At 39.7% G+C, this 24,494-nt stretch overlaps 1 protein-coding gene across 4 annotated transcripts in view; it reads left to right on the plus strand.

Annotated features, from left to right (window-relative positions):
• The first annotated feature begins 10,997 nt into the window (after positions 1-10,997).
• The window catches only part of uggt1 (UDP-glucose glycoprotein glucosyltransferase 1), a 32,012-nt gene continuing 18,515 nt past the window's right edge, over positions 10,998-24,494 (plus strand). For 2 of the 4 annotated variants that reach the window (XM_085143019.1, XM_085143021.1), the window contains exons 1-13: positions 10,998-11,105; positions 15,466-15,604; positions 15,874-15,953; positions 16,650-16,780; positions 16,880-16,992; positions 17,071-17,245; positions 18,072-18,168; positions 18,276-18,354; positions 18,606-18,706; positions 20,768-20,867; positions 20,991-21,051; positions 23,307-23,398; positions 24,100-24,250. In XM_085143019.1, the coding sequence (XP_084999145.1) occupies positions 11,075-11,105; positions 15,466-15,604; positions 15,874-15,953; positions 16,650-16,780; positions 16,880-16,992; positions 17,071-17,245; positions 18,072-18,168; positions 18,276-18,354; positions 18,606-18,706; positions 20,768-20,867; positions 20,991-21,051; positions 23,307-23,398; positions 24,100-24,250 (1,350 nt within the window). In that variant the 5' untranslated portion in view covers positions 10,998-11,074. The other 2 variants (XM_085143018.1, XM_085143020.1) reach the window with 1 other exon arrangement.

The raw sequence follows: 24,494 nt of genomic DNA on the forward strand, positions 1-24,494 counted from the left end.
CCTGTATGTTATTCAGTGATTTGGTCATGTAGCGTTATGTATGCAAACTGCAGGAGGGAATCCAAACGTGCTATCCAGCAGCTGGCCGTATCTTCAAAGGCTGTTCCAAGTTCCCACAGGGGTCAGCTTTTTAACCGGAAAGTTAAATATTTGCATGGGGAAGACTGAAAAACTATTTCCACGCAGCGTGCCAGCTACTGGCACAGGTTGAGCAGAAAGCCTGTGGAAAGATCGGATTTAAATGCGTCTTTAGCCCAGGGTCATCATTTTATTGTTTTCTACAGTAAGTAGCTGCTTGAGTTACCACAAAGAGAACTGGAGACACAACTTCTATCCAGATCACAGGTAAAAAGAAAATTAGATTTTGACTTCATAGCCCAAGGTTGCGTAGGACCTCTGACGTGGTCACAGATGGGGCTCTAATGGCAGCAGTTTCCAGTCATCTGTAGCTAATCGACATTAAGTCCATAGCAGCTGAGAGATATCTGCAATTTTCTGTATTCTGCCAATGATTGTTTCCTTTCTATAACTGCTGGGAACTTATCTGGTTAGCTGAACACGTCTCAGGAATATAATCAATACTTTAAGGTCATCAAATTAATAGCGCCCAGCTCACTGAAAAATATGGTGCAAAGCTACATCTGTTCATTATCACTTAATCAAGACTTTGTGCTACAGTGGGATTTCTCTTTAGGCTTGAGTTACAGGCTGGAAACAATAAATGTATTCGTTTCACATGCATGGAAGGAAGCATTTTGAAAGAATTTGGGTTTAAAAGTGGATTGGAGTTGGAAAAATCCCTCATCGACCCTGCCTGCAAGCAAACACTGTCAGCAATAAAGCGGGAAAACGAAGAGAATGTAAAAGTGGGACGGGAAGAATCTAAACTGAATGTAGTCCGCTGTTTGTGTCCTCAGTCAAAGGATGCAGGCAAACAACCTGCTTTCCTGGTATCCACATACATAAGATGATTCATCTGGTTGTTAATGTTATTTTATTATTATTTTTTTGTAAACAAAGGGAACAATTTAGCTGAAATTTAACAGGCCGGATCCTCCCGTCCTCCTGCAGATCTCTTTATTTGATCAGCTCTGTTTAAATCAGGGATGATTTATGAGGGAGAAAAGAACAAGGGCGAGGGGGGTGATGAAAATGTACTGGGACACATCCAGAGTCAATATGCTTCTTTTAAAGTAATGCATTAGGGAGAGAGAAAAATGGTTATAGAACGAGAGAGCTCCCTTTTTCATATTTTTCCGTCTCAGTCATTGTATTCTTCAAACCGGAGATTTTTATTTATTTTTTTCCCCCCTAAGCTCCGGGCGTTTTGCCCACAACTTCTTTTTCAGAGTCACACTCACATTAGTCCATGTTTTGGCTCGAAACCAACAATATCTGGCTCCGCATTAGTGGTTTCGGAACAAATAAGACACCAATTCTGTATCTCAAGAGCGTTTCATTTTCAGCGTCCCAGTTTCAAGTGTAGTAGTCCTCAAAAACACTCCCCGTACCTGAACAGAGTGTGAGAGGAAATCTCAAACCTTTCACCGAAATGATTCCAGTTACCGATGCTCTGAAGCTATGCTCAGATTTTTGTGTCTGATCTCTGTGTATATCTGATGTCTTAACAGCATTTTTCTTTGTGACAATGAAGCAACCCGGGTGTCGCTAGCATCATGCTTTTTATTTTTTTTAAAGAGTGTGATAGAGATGTGTGTTGTTTGTTTTTGTTTTTGAGTTGGTGTGCAGTCTGTCTCTGGCTCCTTCTGTATGCATATTTCTGGGATTGTTTCTTATGATTGCAAAAATGAATCATCAAGCCACCAATTAAAATATTTCATTTTTACAGACCGGGCTGTGTTGTGGTTGTCACTGCGTGTCATTTCTGATGTTTCCCATTCTGTCACTTTATTATCAAGCATGAAAAATATCTTCCTTTTTTTTTCTTTTTTTATAGCTGGAAATTACATCCAAGGTACTGAACTTGAAAACGAGCCACATGTTCAATTACACTCAGTGATTTTTTGACAGCTTGAGTGGGAGCCGAGACCTGCAGGTTTCCACACTCCCATTCACAGGCCAATTTGTAACTAAAGGATTTCTTTCTTTTTTCTTTTTTTTTTTACCTTTCGCCTACACTAACTGCAAAACTGTGACCCCATAAAGATGCCCGTTTCCCCCACCTAATGACGGTCCTCAGTCCTGTCGCCAGCGATCTACAGCCTAATTCAATGTGCAGACACTCTGAGCCTGCCTGAGGCACTTATATGCACACAAATATGCTTCTTCCTCTGCTGTGGCAGGTGGGTGTTTGCGAGGAAGAGGACAGCCTGTATAAATATAATTCCGTGTCCTTGGCTGAGCTTCCAGAGGAGAGAGGCCTCCACCCTGCCTCATCAACACACCAGTGAGCTTCAACTCTGACCTATCGAGGCAGGCGTAGAAAATAATTTGCCAGGACGGTGACGAGCAGGGCCAATTGGCTGGAGGGAGATCAAAGCTGGCACGGACAAGAGCAAGAGTGTCGAGCAGATGAGGAATCAGAGAGAGTCTTTATGTAGGACATGAGGAAAGAGATGCTGGTTTTTTGGGGTTTTTTTCTTTTTCTGCCTGACATACGAACAGAAGAGCGGGATAGAAAAGGAAGAGCTGCGAAGCCTCTCTGGCAGCTGGCAAATGGTAAATGGTGTGTTAGACTGAACGCAGTCTTTAATCCTCCCCCTAGCTCTGGGTCGCTGTCATTCCAAGTGCAGCTGGACTGAACAAACAATAATGGCTCGACCGTTGCAGAGGGGTGGACAGCTTTTGTGCGGCTGAACGTGTGCATGTGAGTGTTTGGGAGAGAAAGCGCTCGCTTGGTTTTGCAGTGGGAATCCAGCTCCGAGTTGATTGTACGGACTCTGGCTGCAGTCCATTATTAGCAGGTCAAACTGGCTACAGCTCCTCAGTGCTGGTCCCATACGTGCGCCGTGCAAACAAAGAAACTCTGGCGTTATTACTGCTTATTTTCAGCGTGGAATTCTGCAGATAAGTTCATACCGAGTTGCTCCCTTATGTGCATCGAGCCAGGCTATTGTAGTTCTGGAGGACTGCCCTGTTGGCACTGTCAGCTGGTCACGATGGAGTTTGGTCTTTGTGTCTGGGCTTGAGTCATTTCCAGCAGTGGTATGGCTTAGACCCTCATCGTCAGATATACAATGTGGATAAATCTCTCTACACAAACAATTTGCAGAGTTTCAGTACTCTGTTTTGTCAGATTGTGAATGCGGAGGGCGGTGAGGGAGAGACAGCAGTCCAGAGTGGGAGTACGCATTTTTCCCTTTAGCAATAAAATAAATATGATTAGATGGACCATCTGGGGCTGTTATCTGACCTTCCGCTCCACGTCTGGCTAATCTCCCAGGTCAACACCAAATCACCTCTCGTGATACTGCAGGATTGAACAGAAGAATCTAACCTCCCAGGCAGTGCTCTGCTGACTTACACTAGTGGGAGTCCGATCTGAAGGATCTCACAATCCTATTAGGCTTGAAAAATGTGTGTTCATTATGTTTGTTTGCACGCACGCATGTGTGTGGAGCTTTGGAGCTGTGGGACAGGAGCTCACAAAGAGCTGATCTGCTGCAAACTTATTAACCTCAACATAAAAGCCTGATAAATGTTGATGTTGGGGAAATGTAACAGGACACAAACCCGCAGGGGCTGGGCCAGCCCATGAGATCTAAAAGGCTGTTTAAAAGGGATAACATATTCACATTAAGTGACACATGGATCCTTCAGAGAACACAATCATTAAAAAAAATGCTACAGTGGAGGAAAAAAGTGATGCGCTCATTAAGCGTGTGCGTTCTCAAAAGAAGGCACCTGGATGTTGTTTTTTGAACATTTTTAATGGACTAAGCAAATATTTTACTCAAACATATACATTTATCAGGGTGTAATTAAGGCTTCCCAACAAATTAATGCATTCTTATGAACTTTGAATTAATCAATTAAAAATACAGAGGTGCGGGCATCGGTTTGTGAAAGCGCCATGTAAGAGTTTCTGTGCAAGAGTAAATAAACGTGACTATATATTAACAGCTGAGGCGAACAGCGAACTGACAGCCTACACTCACTGGAGATGAATGATGACCAGAGTTGTCATACTGTAGCCACCAAGCCAGGATTATCCACTTTCAGTTCACCCAGCCTGCAATCTACTGACATCTAGTGGTGAGATACTACGTATTGTACCTTTAAGTTGTGGAGACGTTTCACCTCTCGTTCAAGAGGCTTCTTCAGTTCTAAAGCTAAAAGCTGGAGAATCCCAGCTAAAGCCTAGTGGGGGCTGTCCCCTTCAGAGGTGATGTTGACCCGTTATTGATCATGTGAGGGTGTGGATCATTGCCATCACTGGGGGTTAAGGGTGAAACTACTGTAAGACCTTGGCTGACTTACTCACGTCACCTGAGGTAAATTTGTGAGTGGGGGTTGAAGCAATGCATTGTAGGTGGTTGACGTAAGCCACCACCTCTATCCAGTGATAGTCATTCACAGTGGACATGCATTTGTGAAGTGGCTGTTTAGTTTCTCCTGCGTAGAGATCCAAGCACTCCTCAATGCCCTGCACAGCATATGCTACATTGTTTAGTTAAGCTGTGGTGATGAAGTCCAGTTGCCTTCCTTCTTTTCAAGCTCTCGAGACTACCGTGACCTGGATGACTGAGAACCTGCGCAGATGTTTACGTACGAGTGTAAACAAAACGGTCCTCGTCTCCGGGTGTATTTATAGGAAGCGAGCTCAGATCAGCAAAGAGTTTTTGGTCGCTGTTATGTGGTGAATTAGCTTGATGTTAGTGACCCCAGCTGACCCTCATTATACAGTCAGGGACACATTTAATTAGCAGCAACTCACGTGAAACGACAAAATGTATTAATATTAATGGAGGTTTAATTGAGGTCGTTTTGGTCCCCCGTCGAGGCTTTCAACCTCTAAAATGGCTGACGTGCGATAGTGTGAGGAGAGGGAGCCCACAGCCCGAGCTCGCCATTTCAAATGTGACCCCAGAGAAGATGGCAACCATCTCCCATAATTCATCTGAAGATGTCACCTTCCTGACAGATGAACAGGCCCTGTGGGCAATGTGTGTGTGCATGTGTGAGACGGGTTTTAGCTATACTTATGCGGACTAATGGGATGTTTAGGCCTGTCCTAATAGAGATATGGCTGAGTTTTCTGTGTATGTGTTAGATTTTGCGAGTCTGTCCGCATGGGCACGTCAAAATGAAGGTCAAAACCAGAAGGATAATTAATGTTGCTGCTTTTTATATAATGTTAAATCAAACCCTGGAACTGCTCCCTCTGGAGGATCAACTGTCCAATTTAATTTAGGCTGCTAGAGCGAGTAAATGAAAAAGCAAGAGCCATGTCTCTGCACCCTGGGACACTGTCTCCGTACCTTTCATCTTCTTTATCAAGACCACACAACAGGTAGAAAGGCAGTCTGGCACATTTTACCAAATCTGCCCCACAGGGATTGTCTATCCAAAAGATATCACACAAACTCAAGGTAAAGGTTTACAAAATGATCCCAGGTGCTCCTTTCAAAATAAGAGGGTTTTCAGTTTATCTACTTTTTCATTAGCACACAACAAATACTTTTAACCAAAGGGACAGGTATGAATGAAGGATTTATTTCCCATGGTTATTACACTGTGCATATAGAATATGTAATTCCATGAGCTGCATTTCAGAGTAATACCTAGAATCCCAAATACATATAGCTCAACAGCCACTACACACTGAACAATGCTCTCTCTTTTACAGTTCTACAACAGGTGAGTTTGGGCGGCTCTCAGATTTGGATCAGCACTGGAGACTTGACTTCAGAATATGCATGCTAATCAGTCACAACATTAGGAAGTGAAACATGTTTCTTATCATAGTGAAACGTGTGTAAGGGGTTGGATGTATTGGCACCAATTTAACAATGTTTGCTTGAAGTTGATGGGCAAGTATAGTATTCTGAGTGAGATTAGGGTCATGGACTGTAAAGATTGATCCTATTTGACATAGACAAAGTGTACGGAGAAGGTCATGAGAGAGGTACAACAATGAGTGTCTATTATGAACATAAAAAAGCGTTGTCAGATTTTAATGTCCCATGCAATACCATGGGGAGAGCAGCAGGTTGGGAGCAGCTTCATATTTCAACATAGCAATGATCCCAAATACACTGCCAATGTGGTAAACTATACTTGGATAGAAAACAAACAATGCAACACTATCAGTCATGGACTGGCCTCCCCAGAGCGTGGGCCTCAATCAGCGGTCCCCAACCCCCGGGCCTCGGACCGGTACCGGTCCGTGAGTCGTTTGGTACCGGGCCGCGAGAGTTGAGGCTCAGGTGTGTATAGTTTTCAGGGTTTTTTATCGGTTTTCAGCATTATTTTGTTATCGTTTTTATTGTTAACTCGGTTTTCCTGGGTCTTTTCACGTGTGTTATGAATAAATCTTCTGGGTTTTTTTCGGTACCGGTACTAGTTTTATTTTGTTGTATTTATCCGCGACACCTTAAAGGCCGGTCCGTGAAAATATTGTCGGGCATAAACCGGTCCATGGCGCAAAAAAGGTTGGGGACCGCTGGCCTCAATAATAGCAGTGTGCAATCATCTTGACAGAGAATGGAACAAAAGGCAGCCAACATCCAATGAAGAGCTTTGAATGTCCCTCAAGAAGCCTGGAGAACTATTCCTGCGGACTACTTAAAGAAATTATTAGAAAGCTGAATAAGACATTTCAGGTCGTGTTGAAGAACAGCGACAGTAAAGTGAACTGACGAGCCAGGGGGATGCTGGCGGGAGGGGCTCTTGCAAGGCTGAAATGAACTTTTTTGTTTCAAGTAATTAGCATCATAATTAAGCTGCCTGAATAAATAAGTTGGGAGACTGAACCTTGATTTAAAAGGATTGTGTAGGCTTTCTAATGCCCCTTTCACCCTTTACAAAGTACGACAAAATAGTTTAGTCCAGTCCTTTGTATTCCCAGAAAAGCAAAACTTAAGTATCAAAAACAAAAGAAAGGGAGGAAAGTAAGCAAACTAAGGGAAGTCAGCTGTGAGCTGAGCACGAGTAACAGGTTAAGTTGGTTGGTTCGCCTATCAGCAGCTAGTAAAGAAAGTGAGGCAATGTGGGATGTGACTCTATATCTATCAGAATGACCCAGCACAACTTGAAACTCATGGCCCTTAATTTCAATAACAGCCAAAGAGTGACTCCAAATATTCAAAATGAGACACAAGGTGAGCTCATATAGTGGCAATTGACAGTTTTTCCAAGGAATTACATGTTCTGATAGCAGGTTCAGTTGAAAACTTAGCAAAGCCATCGTCAGGCAGCATTAAGCTTTATTCTGTGTTAGGCCCACAGTTTTTCATTGGTATGCCATGAGGTAAGCAAGAGATTTTGAGGAAGCCAGTGAATTTCAAGCAGTTGAAAGAGTAGTTTAAAACTACCACAATGACTCTGCTTTTTAATTTAACCTTTTTTTAAGTAGGTTGTCAGTTATATGTGGATGAATAGATTTATCTTTTTCTAGTTCTAATAAAACACCATCAGACAGCACACTAACATGTGTATACCCTCGAAAGCCATTTAATGTTTTACTTAATCACACAGTATATCCACAAGACTGTTAGAGTGAACACTAACAGAAAATAGCTATTATATATCAAATCATTGCACATATCATAAACCTCATTTAACCTAATGCATTGTAACATAATGCTCTTCTGCCAACTCAGCCAAGGTACTATAATTACACTGATGCAGGTCTATAAACACAAATAGGTTTGGATACTTATTTAAACTGACTATTATCGAGATGATTTCATTATTTACAGTCATTACAATGTGCCTTAGTCTCTGACCTTTGATGTGCCATAGCACCAAAAGGGTTGAAAATAACTTCAGGCTGTCTGTGCAGCAGAAGATGATTCACGTGAGTTGCTGCTGATGGAAGTGAATATGCAAGAACAATAATGGCCGCCCTGAGGGTGATGGTGAGGATGAGAAGCAGACATAGTGAGTTAGAAACTCAGATTTGACTTTAAAGCTTTGTTTATAAACCATGAGCATCATTAATTCTTATATAAATTAAGAAAATAATACAATCATAAACTTAATACTCGAAGCAAAAGTTATTTAACCATACAAACCGTGCATATTTATGAATGTAACAGTGATTTTTTTTTTAATGCAATCTGGTCTATGAACACAAAATCATAAGATGTGCAAGACACACGCGAATCAAGAAAGAAAGGAGGCCCACAGAGACTGCCTGGAGTTTTGCTCTACAGTCCTGTTGTCACACCAAATATTGACTTTCAAGCTTGTTAAAATCTTACAAACTCTGCTTATGCCTGATTTACTGTATTCCTATTTATGTTTCCTCATGTTTCAATAAATATTTATCCAAAATATTAAGAAATTGGGAATAGTTCAAGACCTTTCCGACTGCTCATGCTGACCACTGTCAAAGGCCCATAGTGGACATATGGGTGTCAGAATTCACTCATAGAGCAAGGTCCTGTTTGGATGGTTTTATGAAGAGCATCTTGTGCATGTGTCAGTTACATCGGTAACAGAAATCAGAATCTTTATTGTCATTGTGCTTTAAGAATAACAAAATTGTGTGCAAACCCGTTCGGTGCAAGTGAAAAGTGAAAAGAGCGCATTTTTAAAAGAAAAATAAATAAAATATTTATAATATATACAAGACAAAAGAAACTACTGTATATAAAAAAGAGAAAGCACTGTAACAGGAGACAGAAGAGTGCATGATTGGCAGAGGTGGCAAAAGCACAGGCGTTCTTCACTTAAAAATGCTTGTGTTAAAAAAATATTTGGGTAAAGGTTAAAATACTGATTCAATTTCTTTGCTCAAGTAATAATTAAAAAGTACTGACTCTGAAATGTACTCAAAGTATAAAAGTAAACAGGAGCTCTATGGAAGACATTTCTACTGGGTATTTTTGTGAAAAGCTATCTGAACCTCATGTCATACTAATATAAAAATACAATAATTCAAAATGCAAGGAATTACAAACTTACAAAACTACAAAATTTAGCTGGGATAAGCTTCAGCTCTCCCAGGACCCTTATGAGGATGAGCAGAAGAGAACGGATGGTTCTTCCTCCATCTCTGAGTAAAGACATCAGTCATTCTTTTGTCTTTCTGAGAAACACAGCAGATGCACATTTAACTGGCAGACACACTGCACAGAAAAACTACACAGAGAAATGTTGTAGTTGAAATGATATGCTTTCAAAAGCGACCCATTTCATTCCTTTTTTGTAGCATAAGCTAGATGTCGTAATACAGCAACCACAACTTCTGTACATCTGCACCAAAAAGATAATAAATAATGCATGAACTATATGCTTTTTTTGGTTCTTTCATCTCATCTCATGTAATTATATTTACCTACAAATACTTAGCATAAACCACTTTTTAAACAAGACAACCTTTTACTGTTTTTAAACAAATTTTCAACACATAAACACTTCCTTCTAACTGTATGACGTTTTTAATTCTCTTGTAATTTCATTCTTACCGTAGACTAGGAATGTCTTGTTATTTCAGCTTGTCTCATTAACAGTTTCAACACTGTTCAGCGAGTAGTTTACAGACACGTCAGCATCTTCCATGCAAACTGCTGGAGACCACAGCAATCACAAGCAGATCGATGCAGCACTGTACACCTCTTTGCAACCTTCAGTAACCACTTGCCAACTGTTTAAAACTAAGGTCTAAGAACAAAAGAAGAGAGCACAAAAAGCAAAGAAATGACTGAACTGTACAAAGAAAAAAGGCTAAATAACATTGTCTTTAGCCAATATGAGCAGTTTATTGTTAACTGTGTTCGAGTTTGCATTACAATTAAAAATTAAAAAAAATATTCTGTTGAAGTCTTTCTTCATTTGTGTTAATCCAATTTTTGGAAGTTTTCTCACAGTCCTTTTGAAAGTTCTGATTGAAGGTTGATCAGTGTGAAAGAAAGAACTCAAGTTTGACTATCTCCATTAATATAGAGATCAAATGTGCCTATGTCCTGCAGTTTTTGCTGGTGGGTTTATTTATTTTTTTTCTAAGTAGGAAAGGGACAACAGTCTTTAATCACATGTTTATATGTAATATAGGAGGACAGTTGAATAGTGGAACATCTGTGATGCACAGAAGTATTAGGTAGTATATAGTATACCCCAAAAAGTACAGTATATTTACACTGTAAGATGTAAAATTAAAAATTAACCATACAAAATGCCTGGAAATTAGGCACTTACTTAAAATGACTTACACTATAATTCTTCTTTCTTGTTAAATCTTGAACTAACTAGACTACAATAAGAGGGTACTCTTATTGTAGTCTATTTACTACTAAGTATTTGTAGGTAAATATAATTATATTGTAATTCCAGGTGATTATACGTGGAAATTCCATTTAATTTAATTACACCCTTTGTCAGGCCCGTATTAAAAAGTGTTTGTTACCTGAAGCACTTTGTTACTTCCCACCTCTGACCATTGGGAAACAAGCTAAAAGAGACAATGGTAAGTCCTTGGTTAGTGCTATTGCCAAGAGCTGGCAATACTTTCTTTTCAAATATCTTTAAGTGGGTGCTGCTTTTTAAATAACATCCAATGAATGTCAGGATCCAAGGTTGGCGAGCACTCTAACAACATTTGTCAGTGGTTTTAATAATATGGTTTATTAAATTATGTATATTTTCTGCTTCTCACTTCTTACACTTTTAAAAAATAATGTCCTTTCACATAGTTTACTTAAATCAGGAAAATAATTTTAGGCAACAACACTAACAACAACAATAATAATAAATATAAAAAGAAAAAGGATTTTGACAGTCTTTGTTTTTAATTAGTGAATTAATTATCAGCGAAATTTGCAGTTCACCGTCTAAGGCACGTCTCATTTGTTAATCATTTATTGCTTGAGAGGTTCAGTAATTTTGAACAGGCAACATTGTGGTTGCCTAATGAGCCTGTCAGGACCCGCCCACTCCACAGCGGATCATGAATTCAGGAAGCTACCGAGCCGGCTTCGGTGAGACTAAATCATTCATTTTCTGTGTTGTGGAGCTTCATACGCTTGTAGCTAAGGCTGTTTATTGTCGTTTCAAACAGAATTTTACATTTTGTGCGTGTAAGTAAACAAAAACAGGTGCAATCGGGCAGTTTTGCTTTTGTGCGGGAGGCGTTAGCTAGCATTAATTTCAGGTAGCGCTAGCTCGCCGTGAGTTTTCCGGCTTTGAATGGGCTCTGAAGAGTAAATATAGCAGACATTAGAGCTGGTTAAACCAGTAAAATTTGAACGTGTGACGTGTTTGTTACAATTAGCAGTTAGCTCGTGATTACAGCTATTATGACAGCTCTGAGGGTTGTCATTGAGACAGCCCGGATGTCCAAACTGTGCACTCATTGGACGGATGAGCCACGCTGAACTCTCCCATTGGATAGAAATGATGGCACGTTTTGTTTACAGCTTCAGCATCCTGCTTTCCTGTAATTAAGCGTAACACTATTAAAGAAATCTGTAACGTTATGATATGGCGATGAAGGGTTCATGCATTTCCTCCTCATCAGTTTGTCTCTTCTTTTTGTCCTCTCAGACCTTATATCTTAGAGTTATTTAGAGTTTGACTTGCTGGTCACCCAGGTGTCTTTCAATGAAGTGTAGTGTACCCAGCGGATTACACATAACCACTGGTTCACTACCCATTGGTTGTTTTGTGGTAGGGTATTTGAACTCGCCCTTTTAGCCCAGAAAACACACTGGCCCCTTCTACCAGGCAGAGTATCATTACTGACCATAGCAAGATAACTTCCAACTACTGTGATATTGGATTAGTTACAGCAACACCACCAGCCTGAACCACTGATAGGATGCAGAATGGGTCCATTCTTTCACTGTGTACCTTCTGCTGTAGCCAGCCTGCTTTAAAGTTTGATGTTTTGTGCATTCAGGGATGCTCTTCTACATACATTGGTTACAACCAGTGGCAATTTGTGTTTATGTTGGTTTCTCATCAGTTCAAAGCAGTCTGGCCATTATGCTCTGGTCTCTGGCATCAATGAGCCATTTTTTCTCAGTGAACTGCTGCTCACTGGATATTTTTTCTTTTTCTGACCATTTTCTATAAACCCTAAAGATGAATGTGAGGGAGGAAATTTCTGAACAGTAGCCTATCAAGGAATTGCAACAATACCACGTTCAGAGTCATTTAAATCCCCTTTCTTCCTCATTTTGGGCATCAGAATGGGGAAGAACTTTACATGCCTGGATTAATTGAGTTTCTGTCATGTGATTGGCTTATTAGATATTTGTGTTTAAAGTAGTTGAACAGCTGTAAAGATGAAGTGGCAGGTGAGTATAAATACATTTACTGGTGCTGGCTTTTGTCATTATATATTTATAGTCTATTCTATAGAGATCTCTATCACCAGTTCCTGTAATAATGTCCCTGACTGAAGTAGGCAGCACTCGATTGATCAATTTTGTGTGGAAGAAGAGTGAAATGATACTTGATAGTATCAGGCTACATGGGAACATGCACAGAGCCTGAGGCGAAAGTTCTAGGTTAGTAGACAAAGCTGATAACTGCTGTTTTGATACCTGTTAATTCTGACCAGGTTTTTAGAGTTTATTAAGCCAGGTAACACAAAGAAACAAGGTTACTGGTGCATCCTCTTTAGGCCTTTAAAGGCTCTAAGGCTTTTTTAAGCCTTTCTAAATACTGAACTTCTAAAAAAGATTTTCTAAAATGCAACAATATGGAAAACCTGGCATCATACCGATGTTTAAATTTGACAGATGATCCTGATACCAGCATTAATTATTTATTTCATTAATTTTTCATTGCTGTTTATTTGTTTTTGTTGAGCTCTGATCCAGGGCAAAAATTGATCAGACACAAAAAAGTAAACCTCAGCCACCACCTTTGGTAAATGTTATTTTGTTTCCACACGGTAATCGGCAAGGCCTGACATTGCTGTGTGGTCAATAGCTGTGCATCCCAAAAGCAATAAGAAAAATTGTCATATTAACATACGATAAAATATAACTAATATAACTTTTACAATCGTGAATAGGAACCATTGTGTTATGTTATTTACAGCTAAACTTGCACAGGTAAATGATTCTGCATAATATGAGGAATAAAATGTTTAAAAATCCAGCTTTGTTTAGATTAATTACAGTTTTTTTTTTCCATGAAGTGATAAATAATGACCAGGTGTTTCTTTTCTTTAATATTTAATTTATGTGGGTGTATTCTTGTATAATTGCTAAGTAGTCAAACATGTAGAATCAGTTGCACAGCTTGAGGAGATGATCTGGTACCTTGCTTTAGGTGAACACTTCACAACCATGTTTGAATTGCTTAGCAAATTAGCAGTATCCTACTGTGCCTGGCAAGCCTTATGTTGTCGGCAGCACTGCTGAAGGCGGTATCACGATGTTAATAAGGAGTCTTAAGGATATTTTCTTACACTACACTTGTTGAAGCAGCGCAATGTGTCCTACTATTAAGATGATTATAAAGTCTAGACCACATAATCATACATATGTGTAAAACAATAATATTAATTTTGTTTATTTTAATTTTAAATTACTAGCTTGGAACCATTTATTGTTTGAGCAGACTTTTTATTTAATAACAGGATTTGATCAGATCTCAGTATTATTCAGTGGAAAGCTGATAAAAGCCTGTTATGCACACCCTGTGGCACTGAATCATGGATCGTTCAGTGCTGTCAGAAATTAGAGTTCACCCACCATACTGTGGTCTTTCAAATACATACAAAGGCAAAAACAACACTGATTTCGTCCATTAAAATATCAGAATTGTTCGTCCTTGCTAGTGAGACAGTTTTGCGTGTAGTTTAGTTAACAGACTAACATAAAGAGACCGCAAAGGAAGAACTAACTCCTTCCATCTATTTATTTTGTTGTTTGTTTATCGGAGCCGGGTTGTGGGCGCAGCAGCCTGAGCAGAGAAACCCAGACCTCCTCCTATCCAGGCCACCTCCTCGAGCTTATGCGGGAGAACACCGTGGCCTTCCTAGGGCTGCTGAGAGATATAGTTGCTCAAGTGTGTCCCGAGACTACCGCAGGGCCTCCTCCTGGTAGGACATACCCAGAACACCTCACCCAGGAGGCTTCCTAATCAGATGCCCAACCCATCTCAACTGGCATTTTTCAATGTGGAGGAGCAGTAGCTTTACTCTGAGACCCTCTCAATTGACTAAAATCTTTATCCTGTCTCTAAGGGTGGGCCCAGCCGCCCTTCTGTGTGACCAATAAATGAGTGAGGTGGGGACTTAAATCGACCTTGCTCAGAAAGGCTAACTTTATTTTTGTCATATTGCTGTGCAATATAAATACAATAAAATCAATCAATTATGTTAAAGTCAGTGCCCTTAAAGTCACTGAATATTTGGTGTTTAATTATGGTGAAATCCAAATATAAGTTGCTAAAAATAATATCATTTGGAAATGTTGTTTGCAAGCTTTAAATCTTGGGGCCAAGAACTCATGAGAACATAAATGAAATTTATAAGATAAGCAAAAATATGTAAAAATGGCAACACGTGTTTTCTATTTAAGTGCTGTTGCTCTTTCTTCAGAGGTCTCTTTGAAACATTTCCTTGTTTCAGGAGCTTTTACTCTGAGTTGAGATGTTGTATCCTACGGAGGGTCTATTGAAGCAAATTCTAGGTAAAAAAGCACCACAGTACAAAGGTTAGAACTGCACATAGATGGCCTTATTTGATCCCTGTGTTCCCTAAGTCCATATGGCCCCATCCATGAAGAAAACCAAGGTTTAAATATGTTCAATTCAAAGGTCATTATTAGTATATAAAAGTGTCAGCAAACAGTAGCACCAACGCATTTGGACAGAGTGTAAGCAACTAAATGTTATTAATGTACAATTAATAATATATGTTGGTTATACACAGTAGTTGTAGTATGTTATATCTGTATGTTTTTATTTGAGAGATAATTAACTGCATTCTTGGAAATCTGCATAAACAGAGCTGAATTTGTTAAAGGAAATGATTTATTGTTATTAAAGGTTTGACAGTGGCTACATATTGTGTTGTATTTCCATTTTCATGTTCTTATTGTCTTCATCTTTCAATGGCATCTTTGTGGTCACTGAGCTTGTAGTTTGTTAGGATCTGCCTCTGTGTTTTATCTCTGTTGGCAGTGAGATGTTCAGCCAATTCGTACAGAGCCAGATAACATTATAATCTACTTTGGTGGCTGAGTGGGCTCCGTTCTTCACTACCGTGTAGCACAATGGGCAGGATGATACTATCATTCACACTGTTTATTTTGAGCTCGACTTTAACAGCAATGTGGAAATCTTTAGCCACACTTCCCAACTCTTCTGTTCCCTCAGGTGTAGGCTTGAGGATGTGGCTTCTGTGGATCGTGCTGCTCTCGCTGCTCTCTGCAGCATCTGGGGGTGCGGACTCAAAGGCTGTCACAACCACTCTTACAACCAAATGGGCTGATACACCGCTGCTGCTGGAGGCCAGGTATGACACTGCACTGCTCAAAGGGAGCAGCACTTTGGCTGCATTACATATAAATTACATTTCAAAAGGAGATAATAGATAAATCAGTGTTCTGAGGTCATTGCTGTGACTGTCCTCTAAGTGAGTTTAAACTACACTTCTGTCTCACTGATATGTCCTTGAGGAAGACTGTGAATAATTAAGGGCTTTAGGTGTTGTGCTGTTTGCAGTAGCTGACACTATGCATTTCCAGCTTACGAGACCGCCACTTTCATATTCTCCTTCCCCAGTGAGTTCATGGCAGAGGAGAGCCAGGAGAGGTTCTGGGACTTTGTAGAGGCCAATCAAAACATAGAAGGAGAGCATGACGGTAAAGTAAAACTTTGGACTCTGTGGACAAGATTTCACTTTTAGTTTCTGCGCTGTGAGCAGCTGAATTTATGATGTGTATGCAGCATCTTGGCAGTAATTGCATTGTCAGTGTTTTAGCTACATACTCGTTGGAGGAATAACACAATAAAAAGTGTATCTCAGTTAGACCAGCACTGCTGTAACACAATTTCAAGGGGACCTATTATGCTTTTCCTTATTCTCTTTATTATATATACTGTACCAGTGGTGGTTACTCATTAAATTTGGTCAGATTTTCCGATATTGAGGTCAGCGCTTGTGCAAGTAATCCCAGTGAAAATTCAGGCTTCAGATTGCTCTAAACACAGTTTTTTCTCCTTTTTTTGATTATGGCACCTTATGTTGTAAGTGAGAACAGATATTCTCTCAGCACAGCAGCACCGTCCACCTGCTGTTCAGACCTTCCGTTTGTGAGACCCAGCGAATTAGAAGAAAGTTTGCTTACAGGGAGCGTGACCCTGAAGCGAGATAAGATGATCTGTGGTTATTGCCTCACAGCCCAGTGTAACATAAAAAAGGATTATTCTGAATTGTGAATTCTGCAAAGCTATTTAATATAGATTACATTAATTAAATATGAAGGGTATTGGGTCCTCTAGAGAGGGGCAAGACCACCCTGAAATCTTACGTGTGCACATTTGCTGTCCCCACACAGACACAGATCAGGCCTACTATGATCTGATCATGAAGAGAGCCAGTGCCTTGCTCAGCTCCGTCCAGTTAAACATGCTGAAGTTCGCACTCTCACTGAGAGCTTACTCTGCAACAGTACACTCCTTCCAACAGGTAACAGCAGGGCAATTTAAAGCTGTTTTGAAGGCTTAAGCATACATGTGAGTAGGATGATATTATTACTGATTATGCTTTTTGGGTGTATATTTTTAGATAGCGTCCACTGAGCCTCCTCCTTCTGACTGCTCAGCTTTTTTGAGCATCCACGGAGAGAAGACCTGTGATACAGGGAAGTTAGAGGCACTCCTAAAAAGTGCACCTCAAAGGTAAAAAAGTCACATACATCTAAAGCAAAAGGATTACGAATTATATTATTAAGGGCAGCTTTTTTTTCTCTCTTCCAGGACAAAGCCATATCTTTTTAAAGGTGATCATAAATACCCAGGTTCAAATCCAGATGCTCCTGTTGTGATTCTTTACGCCCAGTTTGGGACGGCAGATTTCCAGAAGCTTCACCAAGTCATTCTATCCAAAGTTAATGAAGGCTCGGTGACTTACGTGCTTCGCCACTACCTGCCTGTAAGAATTGATTTACTTCTAATATAATTTAAATGAGAAGATCACATTAGATAATTTGAGATTGAGCATATTTAGGTCACTACTTGTATATTACTATGTAAAATTATCAATAAAACAAATGTTTTCCATGTCAGGAATAGTTTTATAAGTGTAAGTTGGTTTATAGTCATGTGGTGAAAGTTACTTTGGGCTCCTGTGTTTTATCTGAGTCTTACAAAAAAAAAATCTGCAGTTTAAGACGGTCCTCATTTACACCTGGGATGAAAAGAGCTTCTCCAGTTCCTCATGCTAGACTGCAAGTTTCTCAAGTTGGATTACTTTCCCCTCACTTGCAAATCCATTTGATAGCGTTTTTCTTTTTTTCCTCCCCCTGATTATGCTAAATTATTCTCACCATCTGTCTTTCAGGCAGGAAGTCCTGGGCACTAGAAAGGCTGTAACATTTAACTCTTACTCTGTGCATATAGCTCTGGGGCCAGACCAGGGACAGTTAGTGGCTTAAGTACTTAGCAAGCTGGTTGTCTGCACATGGAAGATAGTCAGCAAGCACATGCATTTATAATGTGAGTGGGATTTATTTTTTTTACAAGTGGGAACACAAGAACGTTCACAGAGCTTTTTACATAAAAAAAAAAAAAAAATATATATATATATATATATATATATATATATATATATATATTTTGTTTTGTCATCAGGTTAGCATAACTGTGTCTTTTAATCTGTTTGCAAATGCAATTAATTGCAATTAAGCGTTTTCTGTGTGTGACACAATTATAAGTATGTGATGAGCCCATCTTTTCTTATTTTTCTTCTTCTTCTGCAGCAGTCAAGAGGAAAGAAGGTGTATCTGTCTGGGTATGGAGTGGAGCTGGCCATCAAAAGCCAGGAGTACAAAGCAAAGGACGACACACAAGTCCAAGGTGTACATACTCACAGGAAGACACACAGTCGATACACACATGTCCACATTGTTGTAATCCCAGAGGAGTCCTGACTTGAAAATCGAGTTAATTGATTGTGGTTTCAGGGGCGGAGGTGAATGCTACAATGATCGGAGAGAATGATCCAGTGGATGAGGTTCAGGGATTCCTTTTTGGCAAACTCAAGTGAGTGACTCTGTGTCAGCCCATGATAAAAATTCAAAGCTTGGATTAGGTCCAGGAATTGCACCACACTCTCTCAGCCAAGCCTTTCTTTTCTTTTTTTCTTTGTTTTTCCTCCTGCCTTGAAGCACCGACCACATCTGTGCTCAACTAACCAGAAATAATCAAATCAATCTGTGAATCCAACAACTTTCTCTTAATTAGCACTTAAGTCATTTAACAGATGCATCCATTCTGTCCATCTTTCTCACTAGGACCCTCTACCCGGAGCTCAAGGAACAGCTTAAAGAATTGAGGAAGCATTTAGTTGAAAGCACCAACGAGATGGCACCTCTGAAAGTCTGGCAAATGCAAGGTGGGCCTCTTTCCAAATTTTATTGTCTTATTTCGGACATCAGCAGATTTTTCTGTGTTTGCAGTTTCCTTCTGAGTGATTGGTTTTGACAATATGAACAGGCTCTGTAAGGAAGTATCTGTTTCTGGTATTACACGTGTAAATAAATAATGACACAGCACAATGAAACAAACTTGTCAAAACTGACCGAGTCAACGTCTTGACAGGCTAGCAGAAAATAAACTGTGAGGCCCTCTCATTTTACAGGTAGCACCTGTGGGCATTGCTCCTGTGACTTAATTTTTCAGAGAATCAATTTTATGATCCTGCAAATATACCTGCAGGACTTGAACTTCGTTCTCTATCTATTACTTCCATAGCTATGGCTGACAAAGACAATTATCCGATGGGAAAAATCCCATGTCCTCATACCCATTAAATTCAAATCAATTGTTAGCTGACCCAGAGCGTCCTCTGATGTTCTTACAATTTCACAGAAATATCTCGTTACACAATCATTTTAAAGATACCCTCCTTACTCCACAAATGGAAAAAAAAGATCATTTCAAGGTTTTTTCTAGCACAGAATGGGCCTTTGGGGAGTGACTACAGACAGCAGAAAACATAATCGCCGCCTACAGTTAAAGCAGTCAGCCTGTGCTTCCTAGAAGCCCATGTCTTTTCTGGGATTTCCTAACATGTGTTAAATGGAAAAAATGCCCAATATGCTTAACTATTACCAACTATAAGTTGGTAGTAGTTTTCATTTTTGGTAGAGGACTGGTTAATGCAAGTCAAACAGGTGGACCAAGAAATGGGTCCACCTCAAAACAGTATTATATGAGAGAAAATGAACTGTATCTGTATTATCACATGCTAGCACCGTACATATACTGCATTTGTTTAAATCATCTGTTAACCATGAGAGTTTCCTGAACTATTAGAAAGTTAAAAACGCTTTCCTATTTCCTGTCTCAACAACCCTTTGATCAGGAATAAATAAAAATAAATTAACATTGGCTTTTCCAGTTGTCTTCTGTTGCTTTAACCATGATGTCATTCCACCTGTGAATCAAACTAGCAGCTGAAAATGTATCTGTATCGATCTCTGATCTACGACTGCGATCGATCACTGTCCTCTTGATGCGTTTGAGCCATAATACCTTGAAGACATGAAAGCTTTGTCTGCAGCAATATAAAAGCATTGATTAAGATTACATCATATATTGATTAACAGTTCAAAGTCACTCCCACAGATGCAATCACATATACTTTTTAATTTTGTCATTTTCTTTTTGATGTTATCGAGCACATAAAAAATTATATTGGCTCCAGCTCATCTGTTATGTTTATGTTTCTTAAAGAAAACGCTTCCATATGTAAAAGGTCAGCCTATCAGTAGGTGTAATCAGGATGTGAGCGTTCGGCTGCTTTTATATTTGGCGAATATAGGCTCCGAGGAGATGAGGGGGTTGAACTCGACTGTCAGACTGTCATGTGGGCGTCTGTCTTTATCTCCTAACCCTGTGGGGCTCATTAGCTCAGCCTGTTTACAAAGAGAGGGAGACCTCCAGAGGCTAATAATCACACAGACTACAACACCATTACAGAGATGCTCACTGCATTGAAATAATCCTCACTGCTCTCTTCCCTCCTTGCACACCAAAGCTCCATGCACCCCTTTATCTTTTCCACACTTACAAATTAAAGAGATAAGTATATCTGTGTTTATATCAATTTAAGGTGGCGAACATCATAAACATTATTCCTGCTCAACACGAACATTTCAGCATCGACACTTTAATGTGAATTGTAATTTGCCCATATGAAATATCTGTGTTGTACAGAGCTGCAAGCATATTGCCTTAGTCCTTTTAAATAATCAAGAGTAAGTTAACGATCTTTGAAGCAGCCCTTGTCTTTGTTTTATGTCTAAGTGCTCACATGTCTTCTAATTATGATCATTGTTTCTTTTTTCTTCTTTTCCTGTTTCCTGTTCTTCTTACTAATTTTTCCACTCATTTCTTTCCCATTCTGACCCTCGTCGCCTGCCTGAACATCCACCCACCTTCTCTTTTACAGATCTGAGTTTCCAGACAGCTGCTCGCATTCTTGCTGCTCCTGCTGTTGATGCCCTCAATGTTATGAAAGACCTCAGTCAGAATTTTCCCACCAAGGCCAGGTAGAGGAGAAACGAAAACACACAGACACACACACATGAGCAGTAACTACAATAAGAAGCTTGGTTTGTGTAGATTTTGGATAGTCAGCAGTTTCACAGTTCAGTCTTCCTTTTCTCTCCCAGGTCAATCACTAAAACTGTGGTCAACTCGGAGATCCGTAAAGAGATTGGCGAGAATCAAAAGGTACATGTTTGATCATCTTCTATTTTTTTCCACTTGTCCTTTTGTAACACAATGAAAACACTTCTGCTTTTGGTTAAAGATGAAAATGAACACTTTAGTCTCTTTCACTTTCTTTCAACTTCATGAATGCAGTTAATAGGCCTTCATGTGCTTGTTAGACTAACACTAAATGACTTGATCATTTCAGGTATTTTCAGGTTTAGAAACCACATGTAATTGTTACAACATGAATTAAGCTGACTTAATTTATCCAACATTATCTCCGATCCCAACCTCAACACGATGTGTCAGTGTCTTTAGTCTTTATATTCCACTCTGTGATGTCATACATCTTTGCTGTGTGACTTGGGGAAAAAAACAATACTGATGGCAGCTTGATGTCACATAAAAATCTCATTAGGACACAAGCTTTTCTTGTCTTCTTGCAAAGACCGATGATGAGGCTGTTACAAGGCTCTTTTTTTATTTTGTTTTTTTATTGACTCATCCAATCGAAGGACTGATAGGCTTATGTGATGGCAGAGCATCTGTTGTCCATACATATCTCCACAATTCACAAGAATTGGTGCAAGATCAAGGTCATATTTGTCATTTTACAGCTACTCCTTCGTTTTCACAAGATCTGCTGCTTCTTTAAAGAATATTAGTGTGATTTTAGTGAAACAAGATTAATTTGTCCCTCTTATGGCTGTTTGTGATCCTCCCTGACTTCTTGGTGGATTTTACCAGTTACAACAAAACCTAGACCTTTCATTAGGAACTTTACATTTTACAATAACCTGTGAATTCTGGTGGTTCATGAGCTGCTACATCATTGATATTCTGGTTCCTTCTTTTGTGCCTCCAAGACCTTTTCGTTGGTTCTTTTCATATCCATCAGAAATCTTTTATTCTTTGGGCTTCCCTGGAGTAGCTTTGTATGCTTCACAGTTCAAAATAACCTTTATAAATCTTATAGTGGGCCTTGGTGCAGCTGCTCAGTTCATCCGCTGTCTGAAAGACGTCGCTTTAGCTCCTTCCCCTATAGATTTGCTCCCCTTTTAAGCAGTATTTCTTGTGATTGGCTGCCCACAAAGTGGGAGTAGAAAAAAACTGAAAATTGAGTTTTGATCAGCCTGAAGCATTAACTTTTAGCTCAGCAGTTTAGTGGCTAGGACTAAATCATCTGCTTTCAAACTGCTCGATTTCATCGTCTGTCCTATGTTTGTCTTTCTATTATCGAGGATCCTTATTCTTTTAATCTTGCAGACTGTGTCCTCTAGTGGTTAGGGATAATTTAGCTTTAGCTGTTTACCAATTTAATCCACCAAAGAGGAAGAACCGAGACAAACAGCATTATTGCAAACATCCATAATCAAGTAGCTTTTGTCTCTCAAAATGAAATTGCCCCTCCTGGTTTTGTTTTACCTTTTACTTTGTGATAAATTGTAAACATCATCTGATTTGAAAGCATTCAGTTTTTGACAATGTGTGTTTTGCTTCGCCTGTTAGTGGAATAGGCACTCACCCCTTCTTCTTGTCAGTGTTTTCTCTCTCTCCTTTGCTTGGTCTCCTCTCCTGAAGCTGTGCTCACATTATCTTGGTGTGCAGACAGGAGTTCGGGCTGATGGTGGGGCTGAGCAGACAAACGTCCTAATTACTGAATCGGTGATTCATTCAGCAGGCGCGCGGAGTCCTGCAGCGAGAAATGATTATTGATTGAAGTAGTTTGGACACGTGCACTTGCTCGCACACAGACATGTCTTTGTCTTTCTCTCACACACAGGCATGCATCCACACACTCACACAATTTAAGTGGGATGAACAATATTTGTGTTAATCATGTCTTGTTGTAATTGCAATGTCTGGAGTATGATTAATCTGATGTCTTTGTCTTTCTGTAATGAGATTTGACTGCGCCAGAACGACTTTGAGCTTTCCTTTTGCCTGTGCAGACGCACAAACACACATGCGGGTCTCTTCTCATAGACATATTCACACACGTTTACACACCCCTTCTTTGATAATTAGATTTGTTTAGTGTGGGGTTTAATTGCTCTAAACAGGCTGATTTTGAACAGAGTTGTCAGTGCTTGTTTAGAGCTGTCAACGTGACTCGTTGTGGCTTTGTGTTGACTGTTGCCTCTAGTTTTACAGTATAATTGACTACGTGATGGCTGGTTTTGATGTTGTTTGCCGATCTGCTCAGCTGGTGTTGAATGGGGAGCTTGACACAAACAGGATATTTAGTCATATTGACGTTTCTCTTTCCATAGTTTTTCAAAGGAACTCTGGGGTTGCAGCCCGGGGATTCAGCGCTGTTCATCAACGGGCTGCATATAGATTTGGACGCACAGGACATCTTCAGGTACACACAAAAAGCCATATTTTGAGCATCTAATTTGCAGTAATTACATCACAGAAATGCATCTTTGTTGCTTTAACCTTTTGCAAATGAAAGTATATAATCAGTCAAGACCGTAGCTTGACTGATTATATACTTTAACAATTGTTTAGAACAAAATGTTATGAACTGGTGATTGTTTTGAAAATCTGTCCTCAAACGTTAGAAGTAAAATTAAAGATTTTTGTGTGTGTGTGCGTGTGTGTGCGTGTGTGTTTGGGCTCTCAAGACCTGGGAATGTTAAGACAACTGGGCCTAAAACCATGAAAAGATTTGAATGATAGTCACAGAAGCAGCAAATGCTTCCATATGGAAAACTGTACCCAAGTGATATTCTTGGGTTTACTGGAATATTCAAAAATTAGTTCTTGTATTAGGTTTTAATAGGTTGTGCTCGACCAATCGATAAAATAAGTTGAGAGTGAGACTGTATAATAACGGAGATTGTTGCTTTTTCTTTGTCATGTTTTTAAAATCTGATTTCACATTCACATCTTACCTGCTGTTTAATGATTTAAATAAGCCAGATCAAAACTGAAAATAATGAGCTCTACTTATACATCTCTTTCAGATAATAAGGCAGTGTAGATGCTACGCTCAAATTCTTGATTACAATACACACACACTGCACCCCTTAACTCGCCTCTGTCCTTTGCTACCTGCAGTGTGTTTGAAGTGCTGCGCAGCGAGGCCCGGGTGATGGAGGGTCTGCGCTCCCTGCTAATTGAGACACCTTTTATTCATGACATCCTGAAGCTCAACGTCCAGCCCTCCGACTCTGACTACGCCGTCGACATCCGCAGCCCAGCCATCAGTGTAAGAGTGCCCGTGTTCACGCATGTCCCTAATAACTAACTGTTGAATGCTGCAGCAAATGAGGGACTAAACCAAAATAAGCTTGGAAAGAAATGTATTGTGTTTGGAAGATTTTTGTTGTGCAATCAAGTTTCTATTTGAGCAAATTTGGAGGCATTTCAAGCCCTCCAAAATTATCGTCGTGCTTTCTTTCCGCTAGCAATAAAAAGTAATTTCTTTTCTGCTCAGTCTTGTCTTTAAACTT

This window comes from Neolamprologus multifasciatus, chromosome 19 (genome assembly GCF_963576455.1).
Source record: "Neolamprologus multifasciatus chromosome 19, fNeoMul1.2, whole genome shotgun sequence".
Taxonomy (NCBI): domain Eukaryota; kingdom Metazoa; phylum Chordata; class Actinopteri; order Cichliformes; family Cichlidae; genus Neolamprologus; species Neolamprologus multifasciatus.